The following is a 27,645-nucleotide window of genomic DNA, read 5'->3' as shown; positions in this document are numbered from 1 at the left end:
TTTCAGAATTCATAGTGGCTTTTCCCACTGCATTCTTTTCAAGTAGATTGGATAATGTGAAACGAACTCTGATTTAGAAATTTTTCAGTTCCATGCTTTGTTTATAATCTGGTAGTCTTAGCATTTGTTATCATCACAGCCTAAGTGATGTATCTGCTGGGCCACCCTTGTGCACATTGGTATGCTATCCACATTGCCTTGCAGAAACACAGAGCTGTGAAGAGATAACTGAAAGATGCAGCACTTGCTGCACTAATGCGTAGTTATTTGGCTACTTTGATGTTCTCCCACATGACAGCTCATCCTTTTGCTTCAAAGGGATCCCACTAAACAGTAACTGAAATAAGGGCCTACGGGAGTCTCTGTTTATAGGAAAAATCACACCCTTTTCTATGGCTCTTCTAATCGTGTGATGCTTTAAATATATAAGCCTTGTTGCATGATAATCTTTCCTGACTCACCTGCATACTTTGGTCAGGGTTTTTTTTTGACCTGTGGCTTTTCTAAGATGTTCTCTTATGAGTCTCCGTAGTCTGTTTTCCTTTCCAATTGTTTGAAAAGATTGAGATATGCTGAAAGTGTGAAAGTAGTATGTTTTGGTCAACCGCACAATATCGAAAATTTTGCTGCTCTTTCTAGAAGTTGTTAAATGATGGTGAGAAGAATACACTTTTAAAGCATTTTTCTTATTGATTTGTATCCTAAAGGAATTAAGTTGGCATATCTATGTATGAACCAGTGTACTTAAGGTTCCACCAAACTAGATATCACTGAATCACAGAATGGTTTGGATTGGAAGGGACCTTACATATCACCCAGTTCCAACTCCTTGCCATCGGCAGGGATGCCTCCCACCAGACCAGGTTGCCCAAAGCCCCACCCAGCCTGGTCTTGAATACCTCCAGGGATGTAGCATCCACAGCTTCTCTGGGCAACCTGTGCCAGTGCCTCACCACCCTCTGAGTAGAGAATTACTTCCTAATAGCTAATTTAAACCTACTCTCTTTTAGTTTAAAGCCATTCCCCCTTGTCCTATCTCTTCACTCCCCGACAAAGAGTCCCTCCCCAGCTTTCCTGTAGGACACCTCTATGTACTGGAAGGCTGCTGGTAGAAGACTGGAAGGTCTACCTGGAGCCTTCTCCATACTGAACAGCCCCAGCTCCCTCAGCCTGTCTTCATAGGAGACATGTTCCTGCCCTTTGATCGCCTTTGAGGCCCTCCTCTGGACTTGTTCTAGTATGCCCATGTCCTTCTTGTGCTGGTGGCCCTAGAGCTGAAAGCTGAATGCAGCACTCCAGGTGGGGTCTCACAAGAGCAGAGTAGAGGGGGAGAATCACCCATCTTGCCCTGCTGGCTATGCTTCTTTTGATGCAGCCCAGGATACGGTTGGCTTTGTGGGCTGCAAGTGCACATTGCCAGGTCATGTTGTTCTTCTCATCCACCAACACTCCCCGGGTCCTTCTCACCAGGGCTGCTCTCAATCCATTCTCTACCTCGCCTATATTTTTGCTTAGGATTTTCCCAGTCCAGGTACAGGACCTTGTACTTGGCCTCATGAAGTTCACATGGGCTGGGATCTCTGTTTGGACATTGAGCTGTTGACCACAACTCCTTGAGTGCAACCATCCGGCCAATTCATATTTTATATTATATGTATAATATATATTATATTACATTATATATATTACTTATAATGGCTAATTGGGCATCAATCCCAATTACTTCAACCTTTAACGCAACACCCACCATCCATCAAATCCATTCTCGCCAATTTAGAGACAAGGATATCATGAGAGTGTTAAATGCTTTGCACAAGTCCAGGTAGATGATGTCAGTTGCTCTTCCCCTATCCACCAATGCTGTAACCCCATCATAAAAGGCTATCAGATCTGTCAGGCATGATCTGCCCTTAGTGAAGAATATTAATATTGAATATTAATGAGCTTTCTTAGGACCCTCCTCTCTCCAGTACTTTACCAAATAGATCCCCGAAGAGTCCAAAATGTGCTGTCCCAGAGTCCAGGGTAGCAAGCTTACCATGCTCCTTCCTCTCTACCTTCTGAATCACAAACTCCACCGTTTCGCAATCACTGGAGGCAAGGCTGCCCTTGAGCATCACCTTCCCCACCAGCCCCTCCTTGGTGAGAATGAGGCCCAGCACAGCACCTCTCCTTGTTGGCTCGTCTATCACTTGGGGAAGGAAGTTGTCATCAAAGTATTCCAGGAACCTTCTAGATTGCCTACATGAGGACCAGGGCTTGTGAATGTGAGGATGCTTCTATCTGTCTATAGAGGGCTTCAAATGCTTGGTCTTCTTGATCAGGTGCCATGTAGCATGCTCCCACTACAATGTCCCCTGTCCCTACCCTCCCTGTAATCCTGACCTGTAAGCTCTCTGTCTTCTCCTCATCCATCCCCTGGAAGAGCTCCATGCAATCCAGCTGCTCGCTGATATAGAGGGCAATGTGTCCGCCTTGTCTCCCTTGCCTGTCCTCTCTAAGGAGTCTGTATCCTTCAATCCCAACACTCCAGTCATGGGAGCCATTCCACCATATCTTATTCCTCTTGTTTATTCACCATGCTACATGTGTTAGCATAGAGACATTTGAGTTGGGCTCCTGATGAAGCTGACTTACTGTCTGGAGTGGCTGGAATTCCTTTGAGCTGCTCTTCAAGCACTCTCCTGCTGAACAATGACCCTTCTCCAGGTCCGTCTGTCCATCTTCCCTCCCTCCCTTCCATTGTTATGCAAAGAATATCTCTAAAATTTATTGTTTTCTGAGTTCAAGTGTTTTTAATAGATTGCTTTATCACAACGTGACCAGACTGTAACAGAAAGAGTATTCAGATGACCTTTGAGAGGGCATGGATATACTCTTTAAATTGCATAAGTAGCAGCTGTAAGATTTTCTCTTGTGTCAGACGTCATTTTTTTTCACTTCCCTACTAATAGGTTGGTCTTATTTTCCCCCTTATAGTTAAAATAAAATCTTATAGTTTAAAGTAACAGATTCGATACTTCTGCCAGGAATTAATGAATAACACATATTTGTATTATACAAAATGTCCGACAATCCTACTCTTGGGAAAAAGGTGTGGAGCATAAACTATCTGTTCCTAAGAGTGGATTCACTTCAGTCAGAAAATATAACACTCAATAAGCCAAGGGTCACAGAGAAAGGAAACTGCCCCACTGTGGGCAAGCTAACCTCATCAGTGTCGGAGAGCTTGGAAGGACTCTTTGCTCTAAGCATGGAGTACAAATGCCTTTATTTCAAATTCAGGGGTGAAGCATAACCTGTAGCTTTTGAATTTAATGTACGAACTTTGATTGCACACTTCATGCCTTTTGATGGTCACTGCTCACTGCAACTGAGGTGAAAATTTATTGGCTGGGTGTTGTAGCCACAGTTACCAGTGATAAAATAGGTGGCAGCATTGATAACTTTGAGCAAATATTTCCAGTTTTTGAAAATCTTTGCTGATGTGCTCATTGACTACATACCTCTTTGAGAGATGTTTGCAAATGGTCCTACAGTAAAATAGTATAAAATCATGGCTGTGAGTCACAGTTTATGCAGAGAAAATGTAACTGTTTATGTTAAGGAAATATATCTTAAAAGAGCAATAATCAAAAAAAGGTTGATTAGAGCTAAAAAAATGTAGTAATTTGGAACAATGCAAGTCAAACATCTTAAAGTTTTTTGTTTCTTTTTTCTTCTGTTATAAATCCACTAAAAAGCCTTGCCAAGCTGTAACAAGTCCTTTATCCCACAAACACAAAATGATGTGGAAAGAGAATATTGCCCTCCAGCAAAATTACATTCCAAGTTGCCAAAATGCCTTAAGTTGTTCTCTGTTCTCTCTGGCTCAGGCTTCCCTTTCTTTCTCCTTTTCTCAGCTGAGGTGATGGCAAGGAGATTTCTTAAGATAAAAAGAATGCAGTGGTTTCCAAAATAGGTAGAGGAAATATCTGTGATCATTTTACCTTTTTCTTCATGACTTTTGGAACAGTTTAATGGAGAATAGGTGTTAGAGGCCCTGAAGTCTTACTGCTTCACCTCCTTCTCTTTGAGAAGGTAATTTTAAACCAAAATGAAGGCTGAGTGCTGATGGGAGTCACCAGCACAGGCTGTTTGGATGTGTATTGTACATAGCTCTGCCTATCAAAAGGGAGCAAATTATAGCTTTCTCACTGCAAAGCCCAGGCACTTTTAAGATACGTTATTAGATAGATACTGAGCCACTTGGGTATAGCCAGATGAAACTCTGCCTGGATAGGATAACATGGATCTCTGCTCAGGAAATACCAATGGACTTGCATTTTATATAGCTAAATATTTAACCAAGGAGAGATTTAGAAGGGAACACAGGAATGCTCCAGTGGTGCCACAAACAACTCCCCACCACCTTGGTGATCACACAGGATAACCTCCGTTTGTCTTTCTTTCTCATCAGAGGATGTGAAAACACAACACTGGCCACATGGGTTTTCCACAGCTCAAGATAATTAGCTCTGTGGAGAAGAAGCAACATCTATGTTTCTTGCTAGCTTCCCTCAGCTAGTAAGTCATCAAGGTGTGCCATAGATTGTCAAGAAATTATAGGTTCAGCTCAGGATGAGTAACTGTCAGGTTGGTCTCTGTTTCACATGGGAGGTCAGAAAGATGGGTTAACCTGGTTGTGACCCGTGCAGCACTCAGCGTGGGGCTGGGCTTCCTGTTCTTGCTGGGAGCCATCCATGTGTTTTCCTTCCACCCTACTGTCTGTAGGCTACCTTCCTGTTGAGCTTTTATGAATGATTTGGGGGCAACTTCTTCCTAAAATATAATCATTCCTCTTCAATTCAGCTCAAGACTTGAATGGCTGTGGGCCTTGATGGAGAGGGGATGTAGCCTTCCAACAATTTAACCCAGACGGCACCTTGTGCTACTGACACAAGCAGTTATACAAGGCAAAGCAGAAGTTGATGATTTGCTGTAGGCACAAACCTCCTGAAAGATTTCTTCTGGTCATCATCAAAGGAAAGCATTTAGGTATCTGTAGCCACTAGAGCTCTCGGAATAAGCAATATGCAGAAGATGAGTATAGGGTGAAGGGAGTCCCTTGGGCAAGTGTCCTAATATTTCTGAGTGGCTAATATTTGAATTCAGAAGGTATTTTTAATCCAAGCATCATTTGCATATTAGAGCTGTCTCAGATCCCCAGTGGCATCTGGACATTTGCCTCTTCACATCCACTAGCTACCACCACCATAACAGCACAGATGGCAGTATGTGTGCCTTGGGGTATAACTTGTAATGGGGAGTGAAGGTCTGAAGTTGCCAGAAATTGAATTATCAACAGCCAAGGGTCTGAAAAAGTGGAAAAATTAAACAGAGATAAATCACAGCACATTGATGGCCGCCATCCAAGTAGTCCGAAAGAACAAATCAACAAAGCAGCCAGGCTGCTAACCTAAATATATAATTTACCCCTAAATTAATGTTCTACCTGCCCATTAAAAAATGTGTTGTTCCAGAGCTTTATACACAGCTAACCAAATTTACTTTGGTTCCAAAAACAGTGGTTGGAGAGATCTGCGTCCCTTTGATGAAGCAGCCGGAGGAAATGCATGCAGCTCCGGTGCCTGCGGCCACTCTGGATCTCACCATGACCCTGCTTCCCCTTTTTTCCCCTCTTTTTGAGACATTTACCCCCGCAGGCATCATTTCCTGGGCAAGGGAAGGGGCTCGCCTGCCCCTGTCCTTCCCACCTTACCCAGTACCAGAGTGGGCCATGCGATGCCCACCGTGGAGTTGGAGGCTGGGTCCAGCCCTCTGCATGTGTGAGTCGAGCTGAGCCCTAAACCCAGGCCAAAGGAAGTGCTACGGTGGCTGAGGATCTGCTAAGATCTGACAGTGTGGTTTTTATATGTTGCAGCACACTGCACCAGAATTTTGCATTGCAGCCTTTTGATCTTGCAGCTCTGCTAATCTGGAGCTCTGCAGCAATCCAAAATGTGTTCAAAATGTAGTGTTCAGATCAGCAGTGCTGTTAGAGTGCTGCTAGAAGAGCATGCTTGACTGCATAAAAGTTACTGTCTGATTTCTTTCCCAACGTGGAGTGGAGAGGAAAATGCTAACTGAAAATGCTAGTTAGGTGCTAGGCAGAAATAATAATAAAAATAAAAACCTTCCTAAATCCTGTCTCTACTCCCCTTCTTCACAATGCCAGGACCACAGCTATCACCGTATTAGAAATAGTAATCTATGGTGAGAAGATATTCTAGCTTCGTCATTAACCAAACTGATAGTTCATCAGAAAGTGTAGGAAGAATGATTTCATACATTATTAATTACCTCCAAAGGATACAAAATTTAGGAGGTCTTGTCTTTATGAGTTTATGTTACTTAGGAAAAAGAACAACTAGAAAAATCCAGTTTGCCTATATCTAAGTTGTACTTGGTTATAAAGCAGACTAATGAGAATCTGTTTTCTCTCTCCCCACACTTAAAACCTTGTCCCTGAAGGGTGTGCACTAAAGAAAACACTGCCATGACTATCACTTCAAAAGAGACAGTCTCTTCTGCATGCTGCTGGTTTCCTTGCTAACTAGAGAGCAGATGTTCACAGAAACAGACTCATACACTTCTTAGATGTAGCTATACTTCTACACTGTAGCTGTATTTCTTTGTTGACCAATGCATCAAGCTCAGCTGCCATCACTGTAGTACCACTAACACATTCTTCTTCACCTTGCAACCTTCTATAAATGAGAAACTCAGGTCTGGAGAAGGAGCCTTCCTCTCCTGCTCTGCAGATACCTGATTTAGGATGTTCTCCATGCTCATATTGGAATGAGGGGCTCCTCAAGGGGCAAATGCAGAACCTCTGAGCTAATTCATGTAGTATTTCTAGGGAAGGCAGGTGCTTGTGCATATGGTCCTGTCTATGCCTCCATGCGAGCTGCTTTCTTTCTACAATGAACCTGAAAATGTGCACCTTAATTGCACAAGTGCCAAAAAGAAAATCCAAACAGATCCAAACAAAAATTAAATGGTCAAGGCTAAAATAACCAGTACCTCTACTGAATTAGTGTGACTGGTTTCAAAGGTAGCTGTTTACTGGCATCTCAAACAAAAGGAAGAAAAAGTAAGAATTTCTTTCAGGAGCCATTCAGTTTTATACTCGCAGGACCAGGTAGGTCAGGGGAAAGACAGTGGGTCCCTGAAGCTTTGAGTTTGGCAGTTTGATTTTCTCTGAGGTCAGCAATAACCGTAACTATGAATGTTGCTCTCCAGTCTCCTGTTAGTGAGTTTTCTGTAGTTATAGCCAACATTTCCCAAAACACCGAGGGTACTCACTAGTCCAAATCCCACTTGTGGAAGTAAAACAAAATAGTTGAGTTGGAAAGAACCTTCAAAGATCGTTGAGTCCATCTGCCTGACCACTTGGGCTTACCAGAAGTTAAAGCATAGTAATAAGAGCACTGTCCAAATGCCTCCTGAACACCGACAGTCACGGGGCATCAACCACCTCTCTAGGAAGCCTGTACCAGGGTTTGCCCCCCTTCATGGTAAATAATTTTTTCCTAATGCCCAGCCTGACCCTCCCCTGGCACAGCTCATGCTGAGCCTGCTGTCACCAGTACCCCCAGGTCCCTTTCTGCTTCCCAGCCACTCCTATGTCTGGCATTACTCAATCCCAGGTGTCATTTCTGAATTGGAATGCAAAGACTTACCTATACAGTCAGTCCTTCCTAGAGCTGGCGTAAAGCACAGTGGCAAAGACTGTAACACCAAACACAGGAAAGAATTAAGTTTCCATTTCTTGTTCACTTGATATCTTTCCTGAAGTTTCAAAGAAAAATGTTTTGATACTTTTTTCTTAAAAAAATAAATGGGTTTTCATGGGGTTAAAAGTATGTTTCTTTCGCAAATTGTTCCTGAATGAGAGTGTACTCTTTTCAGCCTGGCATTTTCTTCCCAGGGAAATTTTTTCTAACGAGGGGAAGAATTTCCACAAAATGTCTCATGAAAGCAGTTGTCAGCATGATTTGATACTGAACAGTACAAAGAATGAGCATTCCTAAAAGTAAAAATTATTCAGATTTCCAAAAGCCAGCCTGCCTTCAAGGAGAAAAAAAAATAACCAAAACACTGAATATTGAGATGTAGAAGAAGAGCACTGTGGATCCTTGCACAACTGCTCCATCTTACATTGCCTGAAATTACAGGTCAATGATAGCAGGGAGCTTCTATGAAAGAGAATTTCTTTAAACCACCATCACTAAACAGGGACACTACATTACAGAAATCATGTTAAAAGTTGTGGAGGACAGGCAAGCAGTTTGAGATGAGAAGAAGAATAGAAGAATAGCAAAGTAAGTAACAGAAGAAGATTGGGGGAAAAAGTTCTGAAGTTTCCCCACAGATGAATCGATCTCAAATATATATAAAATGAATACAATCCTGAAAGTAATAAGAAAGATCTTTATATCGAGAAAAAGAGAATGGAGGTGGAGTCCAGTATAGCCGGCAGCTTTTGAAGCAGCAATCAAGATACTCTAGTTCTAGTCTTGGCATTTTATTCTTTTACACCTCTTTTTTTCTCTCTCTTTGCTAAGTAGTTAAGATCTCTTCTGCAGATTAGTAGCTACAAGAACTGTGAGCAGCTGCAAAACTGCCATTTCTCACCTGGGATGTAAAGCTATACTGCCGTTATTTTAGAAATGCTAATGTCTTGCACGATTTGCTTGAGCTCAGTCTCAGTTATGTGCACGTATGCACATAATGGCACTAAACCCAAACACCACAATTATCTTTACCTTCTCTGACTCTTGGGATGTGCTCATCAATTAGGGTATGCGATGATATCTCTGTTTTTATGTTGAAAAGTCACAGTTATTCCATAGCCTTTCACAATATGAGAAGAATTTAAACATTCCCTGCAAGACTCATTATCTTTTTCCAGCATTAATTTTCTTTGTGTTACCCAGCTATCTGAGAGCCTTTGGCAAGATCCTCCTGGAAGTTGTCATCATCTGTTCCATGCCCCCCCCCCACCCCCTCCCCAATCTTGAGTATGGTGAATAACACTGAGTCATCTGTACGCATGCCTGGTTCTCTGTTTTTTGTTTTTTTTTTTTTTTTTTTTTTTTTTTTTGTTTTTTTTTTTTTTGTTTTTGTTTTTTTTTGTTTTTTTTTTTTTTCTCTTTTTCTCTGTTTGTTCGTTATTAATTGAATCTGAAGGCTGGCATTCAAATCACCTAATTTTTAAGGTTTATAACTCAGAGGTTTAAATCTGAGTCAGTGTCCCCAAGCTCCTTTTGGAGTCTGTGGAGAGCAATAAACATTTGTAGGACATGATTCATCTCATCTTAAACTAGATCTGTGAAACAGGTCAGATGAATCATATCTTAGCAGAACTCCACAGTCCCAAATCTTAAGCCTGAAAGAGAAACAGCCTAGTGTCGCATCTGGAGAAAAGAGGGAGCAAGGCTAGGCCTCCTGATTCTTAGAGGAGTAGGAAAGGACAATGGCAGTGCTGCCCAAGGCGATTTATGTTCCCTTGCTGTGACCCAAATAACATCACAGGTACAAGTTGGCATGAGCCAGGCCAAGTAGTTGCACCAGCAGATCTGTGTGGAAGGAACAAAGAGGGACAGGAATGATGGGGAAGAGCGGCTGCCCCGCCAGGTGGTCAGAAACTGTGACAAACCTGCTCCTAAAGCTGCACCATGGTTCAAAGGCAGGCCTCCTCTTGCTTCTCCACCCTGGCTACCTGCTCCCACTGCTCCCCTCCACCAGCTCTGCTGCCATAGAAGAGCAGTGACTCGCAGACTCATGAAGGCCATCTCCAAAAAAAAAAAAAAAAAAAAAAAGAGAGAGAGAGAGAAAGGAAAAAATGGAAAGTTCATTGAAGCTGCATCTGTGAGTTGCTCTGGCTTGCCATGCAGTTGTTTGAACTGACACAAGGGAAAAAAGTGAAAACTTCTGGTGAAAGGGAAGGCAGTGTTTGCAGAAATATGTATTATGGTAGTTCTTATGTCCAGAATAAAAGATGGTGTGTTCTGAGCAGCTCAACAATATTCTTGCCTGAAGCTTGGAAATATTCCCTTCTTCTTTGTTTTATTTCTTTTAACTCTGAGCTTTTTGTCCTAAAGTACTATAACATGGACACTATCAGCCTCAGTCTGTTACCTCAGATGTGTAGAACAGAATATTTGCTGAGCTGTTTTCATGGTAATACCAATGCATACTACAAACATTATTCTCTATACTGGAGGTTTTTATTATGGTGGTTTTGAAATGGTAAACATTCATACATAGAAATGCAAGCTCTTTTCAGGAAATGTAGCCAATAAGGGAGTTGTTTTGCCATCACATAATGTTTCTCTTACATTAAAATTTACCCATGGATTGAAAAGTTAATTCATTATGAAATATCCAGACATAGTGCTGACCAGCAGTCCTACCGAGAGCGGGTTTTTTTCTGATCTTCCAGTATATATTTGATGTTGGCTTATGGAAAGAAGTGCCTGCGCAGCAGACTAAGACATACAAATTATATTGTATTCAGTATTGACTGAAACCTTTGATATTTACCATAAAGTAGCACAGAAAGTCTTAATCTATTTTAAAAAATCTGTATCAGCAAGTAAGAATTAAGTGACTGAATGTTACAACTCACCCAGTTCACGTCTCTAGGTAGTTACATTGCAGATAGGATGGGGGAAGCCAGACCCGCACCAATGATGAGCAAGTGGCCTGGATCAGTTCTAGGCCACTGTAAGAATTAGGGTATCATCAGCTCTGAGCTATTTTCATCCAAAAGCAGGTTAATTGGAATTGTAGATTCCTCACTGTAGCAACTAAAACAGAATATCTTTTCTACAGATATCATGGCCTTGGGAGTGCCTGTAATTAAGGTAGCTCTGTTTTAGCAGCCCCCTGATTTTCTGAATTCTCTTTTTCACTAAGCTCTTATGTTTTTTTCTCTATTGTTATTAGTATGTGTTTAGAATGTGTGTGAGTTTCTTTTATGAATTATATACGGTGAAGAAAGTAGACTTAAACATTAAAAAAAAATAATTAGGGAGATTTAGGGAAGCAAGATTTAGGGGTGTAAAGTGATGAACACGGTAGCTAATTTGAAACTAGATTGAACAGGTAGGGTTTGGCTACCTTGCAGAAATTATTTTGAATAAATAAATTACACTTGCTTGTGAACAGTACACTTCATATAGAAAAGAAATGCTGCAAGTCAAGAGGAGAACAACACCAGAGGAGCACTGGTGCATGTTTTAGTCAGGGTGCATGTCTAATCACATATTCTGAAGGAAAAAGCTGCCAATAAAAGATCAGTAGGCTTTTTTTGTCCTCAGTGTTACTTTTTTGTATGCATGTAGGTGTCCTCTGAAAATCTTTATTGTTAAATGACGCAAGTGATTCAATACCTTAACTTTTAAGCTACACTGCACAAGACTCGCTAGGGATGTGCAAGTCCAGATTTGAGAAATAGGAAAGAAATTATACTTCCATTTACTTACCAGAACTATACCAGTTTAAATCAGTTCAAGGACTTGTCATCTTTTCTAAGAACACTTGTGCTCCTAGCTTCCTCTGCAGTACCTTTCCATTTTGTCATCTTGTAAAGGCCTTGCTGATTTTTATCTTCCTTAAAATCTTGACTCTGCATTACTTCCAAACAGCTCTTCACTTGAGTTTCATTCATGATGGAAAGCATCAGTATGAGGACATTATAACGTGCATGTCCAATGTGCACTGTATATTTTCTGGTTTTAAATGAGATATAAGTCACAACATAGGGCTAAGTCAATGAAAAGAATAAATGTCATCCAAGAATAAAACGCAGCATTTCTGCAATTCACAAAATATAGCAATGAAATTTAGTAAAAATTTGCTCACCAAGACAAAGAAGAAAATACATCTGAAAATACAGATAATAGGAATGGTGGTACTCTATATATTCCAAATATATATAGTATGGATGGAACAATCTATTCTTCTGTCCATGAATGATGAATTTTCAGATGCTCACTGTGAGCTCATCTGTCCCCATGATGCAGAGGGCATTTACCTGAGCCTGCCCTCTTGTTTCAGGTCCCCACAGAAAGAAGAAAATATACTTAACAGTCAGCAGGATCAATGCTGCCTTCCTCAACTTTGAAAAGAGATCTTAGAAGCATCTTCACTGCAACACTTTTTTTTTTTTTTTTTTTTTTTTTTTTTTTTCCAAATAACAGCCCCAGATCAAAACTGATGTGGATTTCGTTTTCCCACCATTTCTCCAGGGGGCTATGAATGGGGCTATGAAGCTGCCAAACTCATAGTTGCTTTCAACCTATGTGAAGGCACAGCAGTAGGTGCTAGAAATGATGACAGAGAGGTTCCCAAAGCTGTTGTTCAGTGGGGTAGAATCAAAGAAAGTCTTCCCATTGCAACAAGGGAGGGTGTCAGAGGACTTTCTTTCTCTGCAGTCACAAATCTGGGTGATGAGCACCTAAACACAGGAGGAGGGAAAGGAGACAGCATGTAATTTCTAGCAAGTATACGGGGAAATTTTCTATGTATCTATAATTGTATTTGCTATTCATAGAAAAATAAAGCCTCCCCAGTAAATAATCTGGATGAAATTTTACCCACAGGAAGCTGAGATAATCTTCCTCACCCTGAGAGCTCACTATGGATCCCACTGCCACCATCTTCTAAACTCTTCTTATAAATTGATGACAGCCAATTTCTTTTTCAAGGCCTGTCCCCGCTGAACATAAAATATTAAATATTATAGAGCAAAGCACTACTTACATATTTGGAAAACCCAGAGCATACTATGCCTGCAGCATAGGAATCCTGCTAAAATGATCACATATTTAAATAACATCCCAGCTCACAGTACAATTAGCAGAGTCACACATGAGCAGTTCTGGTGCTTTACATGGACTACCTCTTTTTTTGCATTGCTGCTACATCCCAGTGCTCAGGGAACATGAATGGTGAACCCATTCAGAGACTCTCCTGTAATGATCTAATATTTTGGCAGTAATGGGAGGATTTGGCAGGGAGAGAACTGATACACTGTTCTTACCCTGGAAGTTGGCTTTCTTTGATTAACCAGTGCACAAGAGCTACGGGTGTTTGTTGAATTTAGCAGGTTAAACGATCACTGGACTAGTCCACACACTTCTGTTACAGAAGGTGAAAGTAGCATACCCAGATTGCTCAGTTTCCAAGGACAAATTTCTTTTTTATTTTACTCTTCCACCTCTGAGAGAGAAAGTGTCTGTTGGAAAGCTAAAGATTTTTTTTTTCCTCATTTCTCTTAGTACAATAGGTTAAAGTTACATGGTTAAGAAATAGCACCATTAAATACTTTTTTTTTTTTTTTTTTTTTTTTTCTATAGCTCTTTGAGCAGACAGTGTTCAAACTGTCCTGGGAGTGGGGGAAGCATGAGTTTCTAATATTTGCCCACTGTGAATTTTTCTTTATGTCATGAACATCAGTGCAGAGCTCTTTTTTCACAGCCTAGGCTGAAGAATGGCATTCAGAGGCTGCTCACAAAGGCTAACATGGGGCTCAGGAAGCTCATCTCTTTAGACTGCCTTTAGAGCTGGTGGCACAGGAATGGGTGACTCAAGGAAGGCTCGGCTAAATGTAAGTGTTCTCACTTGCCTTCTGGAAGGTTGTAGACAAACTAGTCCACCTAAAGCTGTGACTGTTTCTTTTAATGACCATACCCAAGCTTCATGTCTTTAGGTATACTCAGTATTTTGGTCCACGGAATTGTACTTACACACTTTGCAGATGGATGTGTTCCATCTGTCCCCTTCTTCTATGGCATATCTCAAGTATCAGCTTAGGCAGTAAATCTGTGCTAGAGCTAGCCATGGTTGATTTTTTTTTTCTTTTAGTCTCTGAAAGTCTGTGAAAGATCGGTGATCTGGAAAAATGCCACAACATTATTCAGACTGATAGAGGACTGAAAAGTAGACTGGGCAGGGTGAGGGGGAACTTGTAAGGTCCCCATCAGGCAACAGCCAACATTTTGGTTCACAGTCACATACTTAAAATAGTTTAATGAATCGGGACCCGAAGTTTTGCAAATTGTCACCATTAATGCAGCTGAAATTAGGTGTCAACCAGTGCATAGGTACCATTGCACACACTAAGTTTTTCTCTGCATTAACTGCTTTAATATTTAATTCCTGAGAATCTTGGCTTCTTATGCAGAATGGGGCAGATTCTGAAGTGGTTGTGGTGTAGAAGTCAGAGAGGTCATCAAGTGCAGAAGGGCAGGAGCACAGCATAAATAGGAGATGCTGTGCTGGCTGCATTTGTGATGACTGTCTATTATTGTACCCAATACACAATTGGATGGTACACACCTTATTTGCCTTGTTGTTTTCTGTTTTGTTTTGTTTGACTTTTTTTTTTTTTTTTTTTTCCCTAGCAGTTCTTTTAAAGTAAGCATTCTGTAGTCCTTTGGAAACACTCTGTCATCATGCACGTCTGGGCAGACTTGCACCACAGCCCTTGAGTTAGTCCCAGATGATGTAGGAATATTCTGTTAGCAGGAGGTACATTCTGCTGACAGAGGCTTGTCTGCTTCCACACGTGCCCAGGTTGTAGACCGATAAATCCCAGGGTTGTGTTAATGGCATAGAACTACTTTTGCATTTACCTCTTACAGCACTGTTGTATAAAGCCTAGTTTCTGGCCAGCTTTTGAGCTCAGCTGGTCCAAATTTCCATCTGTCCAGAAGTTCACCCCCCTCTCTTGGCAGCCCTGTTTTGAGTGAGAGTGGCTTTTCTTTTGGCTGGAAGACATGCACAAACAGATGAGCAGAGCTCACTCAGAAAGATGAGTTGATTCTGGGACACCTTTCTTTGGGGAGAAAGGACAGCTGTACTTTAGAAAGGGAGAAGGGAGATACCAGGCTTGTCTCTTAAGAGTGGGCCAGAGAAGGCCACGTTTTATTAGTGTCAGCAATGACAGTGCAGTGACAAAAGGGAAGAAGGCTCCAGACAGTACTGCTTTATGCCTTTACCTCCTCCCAGTTCATACTTTCAGTCTGCTGGCATTTGCTCCACTTTTATTTCCACCTGCCACCTTGCTGACAGAGCTTCTGTAACTTTGCAACGCAGCATGTATCAGATGGTGCTTGCCTCATTAAGAGCAGTTTCTGATGCACAACAACCATCCAGGTGCTCAGAAGCATAGTCAGGTCTTTCATGAGCAGGACATTTCTCCTTGCTTCTGTGCGGATGACAAAGTATGACTGTGAGACAGAATAGCAGGTGATCAGCCAAATTCCTCAAGGCCTCTTCAGGGGATACAGCATCCAGAGAAACAATGCACCCATGTGGAGCTTTTGCAGCATGTTCTGGAGCATGAATATTGATTCCTCAGCATTTGTGATGATCTTGTATAGGAACCATTCCTTGTGCATTGCTGGAGAAATAACTCTTCCTGCTGACGTCTTCAGACACTGAAGACGGGTGGCAAATGGGCAAAGCAGTCCTTTCTGTAGTTCACTTCCATCATGAAGGAGCTCCCAACTCCTTGCTACTCTGGGCAGTTATAGCTTTCCCCAGAATGGACACCGTGCTTGTTTTTATTTTATTTTTATTTTTTTTTAATTTTTAACAAAGAAAGAAAGAAAATGAAAGCATGATGGAACACTGCACTGACATTAGCAATAAAAGAAAGTTGACTCTGACTTCTGATTTCTGCTGATGTGGAGCTGTAGCTGTCTATAATGATTTCAAGATGATGACTTAGAGTTGAATGCAGAAAAGAATCATTTGGTAGGTGATTTCCAATTCATCTTAATCTGATCTAAATCAAAACTAAATGACATAGCCTTTGTGGAAGCCCCAATATTGCATTTCCAGTGCTCAGCAGATCAGTGAATGTCAGAGAACTTTACAGTTACTGACCGTTCACTGAAATATATGCCCATTCTTTTGCCCTCTAATTTTTCCTTCTGTAGGAGACCAAAATTCCATGTCATGCTTTTTTATTTATTTATTTTTTCCTTCAAAATGTGCAACCAGAGTCAACTGTGCTGTCATGGAAAGCAAAGGAAGTGAATTGCAAAGGAAGTGAATTGTAGATATTCAGAAATAAAGGCATGTGCTAATAACATAAAGAAGCAGTCAGTCTGAAATGCAGCTCAGGGAAACTGACCCTAAGGGGCAAACTCAAGTGAGCACTCGGAGCCTGCATCAGGCTCTCATGGGTCTCACGGTGTCAGAAAGTTCTCCAAGGCGCCTGCCCATCATGTCCTCTGATGTCAGTGATCATTACCATGCAAGCTGAGGCCGCACAGTGCAGGAACAGACACTATGCAGGTGCTTAATGGTGCCGTGTGCTGTGAACCAGCATCACTCTGTGGGATAAGCAAGTCTTACTGAGGAGCAGCCAGAAAAACTGCTGCTGAAGGTGCTGCGACAGATACATGCTTAAAAGAAAGCAGTTACGCAAAGCAGCAATTGTAGCACCGTCTATATATATCTGTTCATAGGTGGATAATGGCATTAGAAGCACTAGATGTCTTTTGGGAAATTATGCTCCTTTTATATTTTATTAGCTAATAATTTCCTGACGATGGAGTCATCAAATTACAATAAAATAATAGTAAGGTATTTTTAGCAGTGAATACTTTCACCAGTGTCTGACAAATACCTGCTCACTTTCTTTGGGGAGATTATTTAGATAAGAACAAGGGACATATCCACTAGAAGAAAGAAACACAGACATGGCTGTCATTCTAGAAGTACCTGAAATAAGGGGAAGAATAGGAAAAGACAAAATGAAATGTGGGAGACTTAGAAATTAGGGTATTTCAGCAGAATTAGTTGGATTATAGATGTGGAGTATATGTATATAGATATTTTATATGTAGCTTCTATTCCCCATTTTTATTCTTAATGGCATACAGCAAATCAAAGGAAACCATTAATTTTTAAAACTTACTATACTATTAAACTCAAAAGCAGAATGACCATTACTATCAATTAATAGGTACTTGAATAATTTGAAGTCTAGTGGCTGACAAACTAAAATGATATGAAATGATATATCTACATATTAATATTGGCTTACATTTCAGTTTGCCTGCTGTTATTGCACATTTTTATTCTCTTTGCTCATACCTACCTTACACAGAATACCTTTTCCCCTTGTTTCTGAAAAGCTTTGTCATTCACATTGCTGGTGCAAGTACAGGTTTGGTCATTTGCTCACATTATTAAATGCTGGTCTTTAATGAAGACTTTTTTTTTTTTTTTTTAAAAAAAAGGCTCACTTAGTATATTTTTGCATACGTTGAAATATTCTAAAAACTACCTGTTATCCTTATCTTCTAAATGCATAATACCTCAGAACGGTACTAGAACAAAGTGCTCAAATCCTGGGACAGGAAGAAGTTTGGTTTCTATTCACAGCCCTGCAATGACTGACTCAGAGCAGTTTTTCTGTCCCACTTTCCAGAGCGCGATGGCATCTAGGGCAGCGTGGCTCTGCCTCCGGTGAAACTGGCAGAGACCTGCTGTGCATGACCGAGCATGAATAAGGACTTTGGTCATTAAGGTTTCTGCCCTGTGAGCGAAAAGAAAAATTTGGGGTTTGATTTGCCTGTTTGTTTTCCTTTCCAAAGCACGTTCTGATCTTTTGATGGAAAGTGCTTTATAAATGCTGAATATGATGACACACTCCCCAAATAAGAAAGTAAATAAGCTTAGTAATGATAGTCTCGCCCTAGTATGACATTAGCCTAGTCACTGTACAGTCATAACAAAAGACAGCATTTGCTCCAAAACTACAAAATTAAGAGAGGGGAAATGGGACCGGTGTAGCAAAAAGTTACCTTCTTGGAAGGATGAGGTTGTACTGGTCAGCCTGAAAAGCACTTGTCTTGCCATACTGGCTATCTCACCGCAGTGTACATGTAGGTTGTTGGCAATACAGAAAAGCACAATTTTGATGAGGGAAGAAATTAAAACTTGGGTTAGTGAATGTTCTCAGTCACCAGCTTTCCTTGTGTATTTAGTGGCATTAGCAAAAACCAGGAGGGTGACTGACGTTGCCACAGTCCATGAAGGTATTGAAGAAGTGGTTAGACCCTGCACTGTGCCACCACGTAGTGCAGCTGATGGAAGCCCAATGTCTTCTGTACCTGATGAGTATTTTGTGTTAAAAAGGACTCCTCCATTGGTGGTGTAAGGGACTGCCTTATAAGAAGTTCATCAGGCTTTTCCTAATCGCTTTCCTTGATAAGCTGCCTGGAGAAGCAGAGCAAATGCAGAGTCAGCATTAAAACTCACTTAGGTCTTTATTCCATTCCTTGTTGCAGTAGTTACTATTATGTTAATGCAAGCAGGTTTGTGCATACAGGCCACAGGAGGAACAACCTGAACAACTCTGTTCTTTAGCAGGAGTTAATAACCTCTGCATTTCCTTGCCACCTCTGGTTGCAGGACATTGGTAAAATTAAGCAAAATTGCGGATCTCCTAAAGGTCTATAGAGAACTCAAGATATTATCCAGACTTATTCATGTGATAGTGTGGTTGAAATGGTGTGACTTTACAACCATGTAGAAAAAAAATTATTTAAAGTGTTTTTAAGCTGGAATCTACTCTCTCCCTCTCTCTCCTAGAAAGGACCACTGAATAATTTATAAGAATTCACTAAGACCATTTTTGTGGACTAATATTGTCTCTATTCAAAACATATAAGGATCATTAAAGCTCTGCACTCTGTAAAACTGAAGGGAACTGAGGGAAATGTTCTTCTATAAAGGATTTTAATAAGAGCTGTGATTGCTTTGTTATTTAGCTTGCTATTGTGCCTGCAGGCCTGCCTGAATCTATATTGCACAGACATACTATAAAGAAGCATTATAGGTACAGCTTGCAGCCCTGATTGTGACAGGATGAAACAATTTGGTAAACATCACTGATGGAGCAGGGAAAGCAATAGCAAGGAAAGGTCACTTTTTAGAGCCTCTACTGTAGTCTGGTTATTGAATAGTTTAATGTTCCTGAAAGAAAAGTTTTATTTGGCATGTGTGTGAAGAGCTGTGTAACTTTAGTTTTCCCTTTATTTAAAGCTTGCTCCTTCTCTAGCAGGAGGTGGGGGAAGCCATATGCAAGGAAGGGGTAGCTGTTGCTTCCCACAGAGGAAGGGAGTGGGGCAGCAGTAAGGTGGGAGGGCAGAAGAGATGGGGAACAATGCAACAAGGACCTGGAGGTCAAGCAGGGTGGGAGCCTCAGTACTCAGCTACAGTGGCCAACACTGCTGGGAGCCATGCAGAGGCTGCCACAGCTCAGAAAGACAGTGAGCTTGGTGAAATCAAATCGAAGTAAGTGCTTGTCCTGCAAGGACACGGTGAGCAAGGGGAGTGGGTTTTGTATTACTTTCATATTTCTTACTACTTATCTCTTACTAGTAGTAAGAGATAGTGACTGATGTTGTTGGGGAGACCCCCTTGTTTGCACATTATAACCCTGGTCATGGCTGCCACCTAAGGCAATGAAAGCAGACGAAGCAGTTCTTTGAGAGTGAGGGGTGAGAAAGATGAGGAACTGAGGCAGGATAAGAATTCTCAGATCTGATTGTTTTAAAAATATTGGGGTATTTTGGTAAGCTTTAATTTTTAATTTTTAAATTAATTTTGTATCATTGGAATGAGGGTCAATGGCTGACTGATGCCTTGGACAAAGGATGCTTTTGTCAGAGATCTATTTTATTGGAAATAAAAATATAATGATGTTAAATGTATTTTGAGACATTCAGCAGATAATCTGAAAACAAACAAACAAACAAACCAAAAAAAAAAACCATGGAACATATTTGTCATCCTCTGAGAAACGTAGTGACACCCAGTGTGGCTTCTCTTCTCCCCATTTGATTTTCAGCTTCCATGTCTTTTCATCTCAAAGTTGGAGAGCTGCAGACCCTCCAGCAATAGAAAAAGCATTGGGATTTGGACATATTTGCTCCGTTTGAAACTCCTTTTCACCCTCTGGGAGCAGCACTACTCATGTTTGCTGTGTGAAGAATTGATGGCTTAAAATAGAAATGGAGGAAGGAAGGGAAGAAAGAAGGAATCTTCTGAGACTAGCCAGTTTTACCAATAAGTTGCAAAAGCCAAGTTTAGTTTTAAAATGTTTACACTTTTCTGGTGAGATTATCACGGAAGTCCTTGCTGATGTATGTAAATGTATTTTTATATCTTTATAACAGTCTTAACTCTGTTTCTGTTCATCTCCTCTTCTCTTCCAGTGGAGTTTTTATACTGTGATTTGGCTTCCATGAAGTCTATTCGGCAATTTGTGCAGCAGTTTAGAGCAAAGAATTGTCCACTCCATGTCCTGGTGAATAATGGTGAGTTCCATTTTCTCTTTACGTATGGGGAGGATGTGACAAACGGGGCTCTCACCAATCATTTAAACATTTCAGATCGATTACCTGAACCATACAGCAAGCTACAGTATGGCTGCGCTAACAGGGTTGTCTTCCTAGGGGTTAAATTGCAATTTTAAGAGAGCACCAGCTGAGCAGATTGAACACTTGGGTGCCACCCTTCCTTGTGATGTTATTGCAAGCCTTGCTTCTTGCTGTGTTTCTAAGCTTTCCAGCACTAAAACTCATGTAACAGCAGAAAAATCTAAGCATCCATTAAAAAAAAAAAAAAAAAAAAGGCAAAGCAAAGTAAAGCTGTAATTCATGGCTGTAGAAAACCTGCCCTTTCACCTTTGCTTTCTCTCCTTTATATTTCCCTTTTATGAACGCATGCATTTGCTCTTGCTGTGTGTTGAGCTGGATGGGGGTCAATCCATATGAAACATAATCCACCAAATTATCCAAGTGACCTCAGAGCAGTCACTGCTCTGATCAAGGTGCTACTGTAAAGTTGTCCATCAAACTGCATCCTCAGTGGTCAGAGAACAAATTAAAAGGATGACATTTATCTTGCATTCATACAATTATCAAATGAATCTCATTACTCTTAAGGATTTAAACTTAGTTATTCACATGCTTGCCATCTAATTATTCTTTGTAGTTACGGTATTCTTGGAAAACAGCCCATACAATAATTTTCCTATATGCTCTGTGCATTTTCCTAAAGGGGAATTTTCACCGGTGTATTTAACTAGGGATAAATCTGCCAGCAACAATTTAGGCTTCTTTTTGAAGCTTTCTGCTGTTCTTCTTTTCCCCATTATTTGCATGCATGCTCATTATCTTTTCCCGTGAATCTTTTGGTCCAGGTGAGGGCAAATGTGCTGCAAATAAAATATTTTGTTACATTTGTTGATGCCTTAAACAGCTCTCAGTAATGCAAATACTGCAATAAAAAATCAAGAGTATTTTATTTCCTGATTGATATGAAACATTCATTAAATGTTCAAGTAAGCGTTCATTTTTATTTAATTAGTCAAAAAAACCCCTACCATTATAATTTTAATCATGAAATACTTAAAGGTAGTGGATATTTAATCCTGGTTGCAAAATCTCTGTAGTTGTATATGCCTTCTTTTAAAGATGCACAGTGCAAACTGTTACACAGGTGGGAAACAAGCTGCATTTTGAACATGCAGCATTTTGTAGAACACAAGGTTTTGATATCTCTGCACCCATCAGGAAGCCCCTGCCATTCACTCGCTTCTAGGGCTGTGTGGTGGGGGTTTGGAGACAGCTCAGGGGAGAAATGATGGAGCTACAATGACAGCGTGGCTGGAAACCCTCTTGAGTAAAGGACTTGGTTCTGCCCTACGTGCTGCAGAAACAGGACAGATACAATCGCAGTTAAATGCATATTGTTAATCAATAAACCAACTTAGATGCAAATAGATCTCATAGTGTGCTTAATATAAGACCAAAGACCCAAACCCTCTTTTGAGAAGGAAGCTTGAGACTATATCTGCCTGAATCAGTCTGTATTTTCATGACCTGCAAGAAAGGCATTTGATTTCACTTATGATTGTACCAAATACTTAAAGTTGGAAAGAAAATTTGGTTGTTAAAACACAAACAAGCAACCACCACAAAACAACTTGTTAGAAATAAGTCTGGAATGGTTGGTCCATCCCTGCTTTTTACTGAAACTAACGGAATCACAGAATTGATAGTATCCAAAGCTGCTGTAAATACTCCCTTATAATTAGGTTAGTCTCTGATCATTACCTGGCACATCATCAGCATCCACCTCTAAAAGCTCTTTCCCCCAGTTTATGATCCTTTATGTTTGTTCTTGTAAATAATCTGTAGTATTCAGTTTTGTAACTAGTTTTAAAGTGAAAGCCTAAGTGCTTTCTTGGTATATCAGAGGAAAATGAAAATACCTAATAGAGGTCTAACATAAAAACCTTTGCATCTTCTCTTGGCTTTCCATCAGTACTGAGCACATACAAGACAAATGCTGACATTTAGGCTACCTGGTAGGTTTTTCCTTTTTCCTTTCCTGCCCTACTCTCTCTCTGTCTCTCTCTCTCTCTCTCTCTCTCTATCTCTCTCTCTCTCTCTCTTTAAAACCAATTTCTTCACTATTATGCAGCATGCTAAGGAACGAGATCCAGTCCATCGTGGACTGCAGGGCTGGAGGCACTACTCACTCAAAAACCTCATGACAGTTGTCAGCTCAACTTCCTTCCTTGAATGATCCCTTAGAAACAAGCTTGGGTCCCTGAGAGAGGACAAGGCTTGTGATAATAAAGTGTTTTATGTGGATGAGTTGTTGGGCATGTTATCAGTAGTGAGTATGCTTTCTGTCAGAAAACTTAGTTGTCAATAGCAAGGCATTTTGCATGGCCATTCGAGTACTTGTAGGACATCCCTAATGACATGGTGGATTTTCTTATGTCTCACTGTATGCATCTAGAATAGTGGGTTTCTTATCACCTAATACTTTATTATTTCTTACAGATCTTGAAGATCTAGTGTTCTTGATATGAAGAAGAATTTTTGTTTTCTAGCATATGGGGAAAAGCCTGCAGGCCAGGCATCTGCACAATGCATTTGTAGGCAGTCATACGCTTTTCAGAATCTGACCCGAAGTCTGTTGGGGCTAATAGGACATCTCTATTAGTTTTTGAAAATGGATTTTATATGGGCCCCATGACTTCTGAATCATACCAGGCTTGGAATCTAATAGTAAATTTCCTCTCTGTTTTCATAGGAGCAGGACTTCATTATCAAGGATTATATTAATTTATTATACTTAATGTAAAAACACCATGAACTGTTACATTGCATTTCTTTTCACACTACATTAGTGTTATTTAATTGCTTTAAATTAAAATATTTTAAATTGATCTATATAATTATGTCTTTATATTATATATAAATATATATTTATTATATATTTATATTTATGTTCATATAATATAAATATAAATATATTTATATTTATTAATATATATTATTAAATATATTTATATTTATGTATTTATACTATTATATTTATATAGTGGTCTGTCCACATCATATCTCCATGAGTATGGATACTGAATGAATGTTAAGATATATGATATTTGACGGGGTGTCGTGGTTTAACCCGGCTGGCAGCTAAACACCACGCAGCTGTTTGCTCACCCTCCCCCCTCCCTCTCTGGGACGGGGGAGAGAAATGGAAAGTGAAGCCCGTGAGTTGAGATAAAGACAGTTTAATAAGACAGGAAAATAATAATAACAAAAATAATAATAACAATAATAATAATAATGATACAATGGTGATAATAGGAAAGTAATAATAATATGTACAAACAAGTGATGCACAATGCAATTGCTCACCACCCGCTGACCGATGCCCAGCCTAACCCCGAGCAGTCCGGCCCCCTCCCCCCGGCTAGCCACCCCTATATATTGTTTAGCATGACATCAGATGGTATGGAATACCCCTTTGGCTAGTTTGGGTCACCTGTCCTGGGTCTGTCCCCTCCCAGCTCTTACTGCACCCCCAGCCTGCCTTTTGGCAGGACAGAGCGAAAGGCTGAGATGTCCTTGGCTTGGTATAAGCACTGCTCTGCAACAATTAAAACATCGGGGTGTTATCAGCACTCTTCTCATCCTAAGCCAAAACACAGCATTCCACCAGCTACTAGGAAGAAAATTAATTCTGGTCTAACTGAAACCAGGACACGGGGGCTTTTGTGAATCTAACAAAATGCCAATCATTTCAAGATGAATTGAGGAAAGTTCTGACATCATACAATAATACAAACTATGAAATTAAGATTGTAATATTATTAAAGATAGGTGATTTGGCACAAGTTGCTGTGTTAGGTCAATCAGTACTATATGTTTGACCAAAGATCATTATGAAATTAATCCGTTTCCCAGATCACTAGTGATTTTTTTTTGAAAAAACATATCTGCTCTCCATCACTTGCTTGGCTCAAGGATCTAGCTGGAAATTAATTTAATAGCAAACTCCTGAGTTGCAGAATATTCTGCTAGAGCTAGACACCCAGATGCCACAAAAAATTCAGTAAGGTTTACATATCCAACCACTTTCGGCATGTTAAGAAGTCTAAGCTTTCAAATTGGAGATTAGTGCACTGAAGTCACCTCCTCTCTTTTTTGTTATAGATGTTTTTAGCATATATATTTAACTTTCTAATTCCTAATTTCAAAGAAAAAAATTTGGTTGAATACACACATGATTTCAGCTGACAAATAAAGGTCTGTTGTGCCATTACTATGCTTTCTGCATCAGTAATGTGCATGCTCAGCTCTTGTCTTTTAAATTAAACAAAACGTATTAAAGACGCAAATAGGGCATTACATAAACATTCCTTAAAAAACATAATGTGCCAATGGTAAAAAGAGAAAAAAAAAAAAGAAGAAAGAAAAAAAAGACACCAAAATGTAATGCATTTTCTGTGAAAAAAGTTAAAGAAAAAAAAAAAAAAAAGGTTAGCTAAATAGTCAAACTATGAGCCACAGAAGGGTAGATACAGTAGAACTTACTCTGAAGAATTCTTCTGAAAGGTCAGAAGAATGTGTATTCTAGTCCACTAATTTTCAAGTGGATGCCATTTTTTGTTTTTTGAAAAGGACAGCATGTTTGTAATGTTGAAAATCATTTAGTATATTACAGCATCTACAGTAGCATAGCCATTTAATACAGTCATTAAAACAGTATCATGGTTAAGATGCATTAAAAAGTCTTCTATCTTCAAGAACTGCACAAGGAACAGATGTAAAACACTTTGTAAAATTCCATAAGCAGCAGTCACTGATTCATGCTAGAGATATTTTTTCTAACTTGAAGTCAATTGTTTTCTCTGTGTGCTAGAAATGTTTCTCAGTATCTTTTAGATAATGCTTTAACGTATGTGTTCTTTGCAGTACTTTATGATCTTAAAACTAAGAGAGCTAACACCAAAATCACAACATCTATACCGATAAAAGAATAGCTCTGGATACCAAACGTACATTGTCTAATTCACTAAAAATGAAATAGCAACTACCTTCTCTGTTGCAGTTTACTGAAGGGCTTGTGGTTTTGGCTTCAGGATAGGAAAGGACTGAGAGACAACTACATTTAGTATATGCCTTGGCATGCACACAGACACAGAAAAAGAGTTTAGAGATTTCAGTGTATTATTAGCCTATTGTAGGCAGATTACATTTAATATATTTCAGGTTGAAACCTATCTGAGCCAATTTAAAATCAATAATTCTGAACTGCTGGCTAATTCAGAGGATCATACTCCATAACTTGTGGATCATCTGAGAAATCTCTCTCTTGATAGACTGAATAGGTCTCTATAAGCTTATTTCTTCAATTTCTAGAGCACAACAAAAGACATATCTGCAGGTAAGCATGTGAAATATCAATATATTTCTTTGTGTTACCTACAGTCAGTTCAGCCATGTGCAGTCCAGCCATAATCCTTTGCCTGAAGCCATTTGAGAAGTCCTTTGGATGTTGTCGTGTTTGATCACATATTAAATTACTTGTTTTTAAGTATTTCTAGGATCAATCTTCAGAAGAAATGTGAGATTTGAGGGGTGGGAACACGTGGATATAACAAATGCAAACAATTTTATAGGTACCTAGCTATTCACAGGTATTATGGATTGGCTACGTTTAACCACATTTACTTACGTTATAGCACTGGGATCTAGAAAAGATCCTGTCCCACTGGATTAGGTAAGAGCCAGCTCCCCTGTCGGTAGCAGCTGCAGGCTAAACAGGCTATAAAATGGAGTGAAGAAAAAACAGCCCCAGAGAAGTGGAAAATAACTGGGAAAAGCCCTGAGTTAAAGTTAGTGAGGAGGATTGCTGCTCTTGACTCCAGTGGAACTTGGATTACAACAAAAATAATGCTTTTCCTCTGGTTATACAGAAGGCTGTGGTGAACTCAGGAACTGATCTCTCATGAATCTTGTTCCATTGTCTTGATTACAGGCTCATTTTTCATCTTTATGCTTCCCTGAAGACAAATTAGATAAATATTTAAGCCAAGCTGAGGTGAAACAGGAGAGAGAGGGAGGGACAAAGAGGGAGAACAAGGAGAAAGAGAGGAGGATGAACACAAGGGCATCTGGCCCTTTACCTGTACGTAATGGTTGACTGATAGTAGCCATTGTGGGAGAGCTGGGCCTCTGGGAGGTTTTTAGAGCTGGAAAAGGTAATTTGAAGTAGAGGGGAGATTGGTTTCAAGTGGATATTCCATGGATGATGGACAAAACTACAAGAGTCGTAAAGACGGTAACATGCAATATTAATTTGTTCTAAAATTAGAAGATACTCTGAGAGGCAGTTTTTTTGAAGAAGCCCTGTGATAACATATGGCATTTAGTTGATCTTTTTCAGCAGAGGTTTCTTTATCAGAGAGGCGACTGGAAATCATGGGGAGGCTGGCATACTGTTTGCACACTGCGCATTACAGGTATTTGGTGCCTTGGGTACTGGAAGCAACGTGTCTGGGCACATGTGTCAGAACTCCGTGATCCTGCCTACAGTGCCCAGCCCAGCTTGTTCGGAGCCACCAATGGTTGTGCAATGCTGACATTTACTTAGTGCCCACATTTTTAGCAGCAGTCATCAGCTAGAGCTGTTATCGTACTTGAACGGCATTGTTGTCTGCCAGAATATGTATCCACTACAAAGATACCAGATTTCTTATAAAAGGTTTACTTTTTATTTGATTAACTAATATGTTGGAAGAGCAACTTTAGGCTACTTCCAGCTGTCAAACTGTAAAGATTTCATTCATGAAAATCATTACTTTTGTTTGATATTATCTTTTATGTCTTTCTCATTATTTCCAAAGTTTTTTTCTGTGCCTGGGATATCAAACATTTCTTGAAAAGGGAAATATCTTAGGTTCCACATGCTGTAGGTTCTTGACTCACTTGCTTTTATGTTCTGAATGTGAATTTTTTATCAGTGGAAGACAGATACAATAATTCAGCTATTGATGGATTAGGAAACCCAACCGGTTCTACGTAAGTGTGTGGGACATTTGCCACTGGCTTTACTGAGAGGCAGGGATGAGCCATGGTTTATTCTTGCCTAATCTTTTCATAGCTTTTAGGTAAAAATATTTTTTAGAAAGATTGCAAAACGAGATAGTTTACTTCTAGGAGAACTTCCTGCTGAATGAAAAAGCTTTGATTG

At 40.0% G+C, this 27,645-nt stretch overlaps 1 protein-coding gene across 1 annotated transcript in view; it reads left to right on the top strand.

Annotated features, from left to right (window-relative positions):
- Window positions 1-27,645, top strand: part of DHRSX (dehydrogenase/reductase X-linked) — a 173,745-nt gene that overhangs the window by 90,033 nt on the left and 56,067 nt on the right. Inside the window, 1 exon segment of the mRNA XM_084505905.1 lies at window positions 20,295-20,396. Within this exon segment, the coding sequence (XP_084362031.1) occupies window positions 20,295-20,396 (102 nt within the window).

Source organism: Aythya ferina (assembly GCF_964211825.1).
Source record: "Aythya ferina genome assembly, chromosome: 1".
In the NCBI taxonomy this organism is placed as follows: domain Eukaryota; kingdom Metazoa; phylum Chordata; class Aves; order Anseriformes; family Anatidae; genus Aythya; species Aythya ferina.
The sequence above is the reverse complement of the archived record's forward strand: the minus strand, read 5'-3'. Positions and strand labels throughout refer to the sequence as shown.